Here is a 4,163-nt window from a genome sequence, read left to right on the forward strand (position 1 = left end):
CTCGAAGACTGCGCAAACGAGGTCGATGGCAAAGCTCGTCGGCAGCCCGCACGCGACCCAGCGCAACGCGTCGGCGTCCGCGGCGCGCGCGTAGGCGATCGCAGCGGCGGCGCCGCGTAGAGCATCGGCGTCTTCGAATTGGAGGGTGCAGTGCTCTTCCGAGTGCACCACCTCGCCTCCCCCGCCAGCCCCGCCGCCGGCGCCGCCGGCCGCGCCGGTCCCGCCGCCGCTGGCTGTGGCGAATGAGACAGCGGCGTCGAGCGCCGCCGCCGCCGCGGGGCCGAGGCCGCCGCTGCCGCCGCCGCCGCCGGCGGAGCGGGTGCCGGCGGCGGCGGAAAAGGCGGCGGGGGCCGAGGGCGCGGCCTGGGCGGAGGTGCCGAACCCAAACACAGCAGGGCTGACCTGTCGCGCAACGCAGGAGCAGAGGGTGCCGCTGTCGAGTGCGTTTGCGGCGTCGTTTTGGCAGGTGCCCCCGAGATCCTCAAACCTGCCACGCCCTACTCACCTCTCCTCAACCGCAAAGGTCTCCATCAATCCATACCCTCATCAATCTATCCATCAGTACTGACCCAGTCAAGATGATCTGATCATCACTATTTATGCAAGTGTGGAGCCCTAACCCCAGAACCTCGACAGCGGCGCCGCTCCCAGATCACAGCAATCTGCCTAGTCCCAGGCCGCCGCGCGCCTTGAGTGTGCCCGGCCCCTTGTATTCGAGCCGCAGCGCATTGCCGCCTGCCAGCAGCATGTCGAACACCTGAGGGTGAAAACAAACAAAGGAGCGCGAGCGCATGCGACCGCATGCGTCGGTGCAAGTTCGCCCGCGCTACGATGCAGCGGCGCGTGCCCCCACACGCGGCGGCAGCTGAGTGTAGGGAGGAAGGGGAGCCCACTCTCGCGCCTGCGCCCGCGCCGGCGCGCACGCGTACGCCCGCATGCAGGAAAGCCCGCCGCCCGAGCGCACCTCGCTGGCCCTGACCGCCAGCTGGATGCTCGCATGGCTCCCATCCTTCGCCTCCAGCTCCCCTTGGTTCTGAACATCCAATAGGACGACCGCCGTGGCGGTCACCACCAGCAGGCAGGGCTTTCCCCATGAGAACCGGCTGGGCTTGTACTGCGCCGCCGCCACGAAGAGCGGCTTGGTCGCATCCGGGACCTTCAGCACGCGGCGCCTGGGGGGAGGTTGGGCGGGGCCGCGCCGGGGCGAAGGCGGGCGGGCGAGGCATGGCGGGGGGTGGTGCTTTTGTCGCTGGCCGTGTCCACGGTTTTGGGCGGGTGGGGTTGCCCAGGGGCGGGCTGCGGGTAGGAGCTCAGCCGTGGTGGTGTCGATTGTCCGGCGTCACGAGTTGCACTGACCTAATGCAGTGGCCCGGTCCATGGGCCAGCCGTGGGTACGCGCTTTGCTGGCTTTCGCTGTGCAAGTCATGATGCATCGTCACCCATGTGGCGCCTAGTGCTGCCGCATCGGAGCTAGGCGCTATCTAGAATGGTTGAGGAGCCTTGGAACACATCCAAACATTCGTTTTATGCTGCCACGGCTTTCAGGGCAGGTCGTGGCGAGGTGAGTAGCCCGCCTTGATCGCATCTGTCCCACGCTTACCTGCGCAGCTCGTTGTAACGCTGCTGAGCAGATCTCTTGGCACTCTCCATGGCTGCCTCTTCCCCCTTCCTACATGAAAGCCTGATCTTCGCGAGGCTGGGCTCCTAGGAACTCCGTCGTTGGCTAATTGGGTGCTGCAAAAGTGGTTACTTATTGCCTGCCGAAGACCGTGCAAAGCAACTCACAGGCTCGTGCAATGCCCCGGGGTGCGGAAGCTGCTGTGCCACCTGCCCAGGAGCAGTGACATGACCGGCAACGGCACTGCTGCTGTGAGGCAACCTTGGTCGAGCCCCGGCGCGCGCTTGTGACGCGCCGCTGTGTCCATGCCCTCGGCGCTGCTCAGGCGCACTTCTGACTGGCAGCTGAGCACACCTGCCCCGCCTATCGCGCCGCAGCTCATCATGGGAGCTCCTATATCATGTGTTTGCCGGCAGTGTGAAAGCTCGATTTCCAAGAACCAAATTTACACTTGCTCAGGTGGAAGGCAACAGAAAGTTTGCGAATCAGCAGCAAAACGGCTTGCACGCCGTTCGGCGTCGCCGGATGCTGTGCGTGACGAATTGTGTGTCAGGTGTGTGTTGTGGGCATCACGCATGGCACAGGCCATGACGCGAGCATGCGGTGTCAGGGGTGGCTTCAAGGACGCCTGCCGGCGTCTGATGGGCGTGTGTTGCGTGCGAGCTGCGTGGAAAGGTTGGTGCGCAGTTGGGGAAAATAGCTCAAGTGCGTGAACACGGGAAGTGGCTGGCAGCCAGCAAACAAATGCCGTTGGCAACAAATTGGGGCGGTTGCTGTGAGCCGTTCAGCTTCAAAGTATTTGTGTGAGCTTAACCTGGTTGCCTGTTCTTGAATGAAACGGACGGGGCCTTAACCTGAAAGTAGGTATTCGAGCAGCAACAATATCAACAAACCTGAAGTGGAGGCCAATCCATGTCTGCTGGGAGTGAGTCCACATCTGTCAATGGGACAGCCCTGCTGCGCTCCAGGCAAAAGAGACGAGCGCACCGGGCGCGCAAAGAAGCCGCGGCGTTGGCGGCCGCCCACGAGGCCCCCGCTGGCAGGCGCCGTTCGCCGGGGCGGCCGCGGCCTTACCCGCTCCGGCCGGCCGCCGCGGCAAGCGACGGCGCGTCAAGCCAGGTGCCCCACGCCGCTGGCCCTACTGCGACGTGGCCGACTCAACTTGAAGAAACAAGAATCACAAACGAATACGGTTGCCCGTGCCTGGACCGTGCAAGCACCAGTCCCACTCCTGCGCACCAGGCGTTTCCGCACATGGGCATGCTAGCCCGCCGCGCTCTTCTTGCAGAGCGCGGACGCCTTGAGCCCAGACCTCCAGAGCTGCGACGCGCTGTCAGCATGAGTCAGCGTCCCCAGGCCCCAGCTGAACGAGTAGGTGTCCGGCCAGCTTCTTGCCAGCAGCCGGGCGGTCTCCGGCAGCTTCATGCCGAGGCGGCCCACGAAATGGTTGTAGCCAATCTCCCAGCCTTTGGGGTGACGGGGTGAGTGGCAGGGTGCTTTCAGGGTGACAATGGACCGCGGATTGGAGCAGAAGGGTACAGTGACGTTCCCCTGCACGCCGACCTGACCGGCGGTGCCACTCTGACCGGCGGAACGGCCAGGTCAGGACGAGCACCGAGACGGCGGGCACGTGTGCGCGCCTGAACGCCAGGGAGCAGTCCAGCACTGCTGCACCACTACGAGTGCCGCAGACCGAGGCAGACCAGGGAGCCATGACAACCCAGGGAACGGAAATTCACAAAGAGAGAGCGTTCCGGCCCGGGAAGCGACACCCCTGGGGGACGGAGGGGCGGAATGACTCACCCGTGGGCAGGTGGGTAATTCCCACCGCGTACTTCAAGCCATCAGTCAGGTCGCTGCACTTGGCCCCGCCCTTGTCGAACGACGCCCACAGCTGCGTCTCTATGTCCCACCGCCAGCTGCAGTTCGGGGGCGCCTTGGGGATGGACGAGTAGAAGCGGTAGCCGGGGGGAAGCTGCGATTCATCCTTGTCGAGGCCGGCGTTGATGATGCGGGCGTGGACCTCCATGGCGGCGGCCAGGACGTACCCCTCTGCGCTGTAGACGTCTGACGGATTACAAAAGAATTGCGAAACGGATTGGTGAGTCATCAAGGGGGGGGGGACGAAGCTGATGAGGAGGGAGTTTGATTGGCGAAAGGGGGCGATTCTTGGTGATTGGAAGAGGCAATGTGGGGCAGGGGGAGAGGGCAGGGTAGGATCAGGGGGTTGAAAGGAGGGCGCGCAGCAAAGTTGTCGCATCATTTTGATTGCAGGGCCTCGCCGGTCCCTCAACCTCACCCCCCTGCCCATCAGCCTCACACAAAAAGGAAATGCATTTACCAAAGCGGCCCATATGCTCCCTTCAAGTGCACGCCGCCATGCAGTGCCGATTACCCACCACACTGCCATCCCCAATCCCGCCGCCCAAGCCACACATCCTTCACCCAGCACCGACCCGGCATCCAGCCCCGCCCCCTCTCTACGCACCCGTCCGCCCCTCTCATTGAACCCGTTGCCCAACCCCAAACCACTGCCCCCCAGCAC

At 64.2% G+C, this 4,163-nt stretch overlaps 2 protein-coding genes across 2 annotated transcripts; both read right to left on the bottom strand.

Moving 5' to 3' along the window:
- Positions 1-656: 656 nt before the first annotated feature.
- On the bottom strand, positions 657-1,650 carry MNEG_14636 (hypothetical protein; the record flags this gene model as incomplete). The annotated part of the gene is made up of 3 exons (XM_014036891.1): positions 657-757; positions 965-1,172; positions 1,601-1,650. Coding segments are annotated over 3 exons (359 nt in total), but the record flags the coding sequence as incomplete, so codon positions are not given.
- Positions 1,651-2,881: 1,231 nt separating this feature from the next.
- Positions 2,882-3,647, bottom strand: MNEG_14637 (hypothetical protein; the record flags this gene model as incomplete). The annotated part of the gene is made up of 2 exons (XM_014036892.1): positions 2,882-3,084; positions 3,422-3,647. The coding sequence occupies 2 exons, from the start codon at positions 3,645-3,647 to the stop codon at positions 2,882-2,884; spliced, it is 429 nt and encodes a 142-aa protein (XP_013892346.1).
- Positions 3,648-4,163: the final 516 nt, after the last annotated feature.

Source organism: Monoraphidium neglectum (genome assembly GCF_000611645.1).
Source record: "Monoraphidium neglectum strain SAG 48.87 unplaced genomic scaffold scaffold04642, whole genome shotgun sequence".
In the NCBI taxonomy this organism is placed as follows: domain Eukaryota; kingdom Viridiplantae; phylum Chlorophyta; class Chlorophyceae; order Sphaeropleales; family Selenastraceae; genus Monoraphidium; species Monoraphidium neglectum.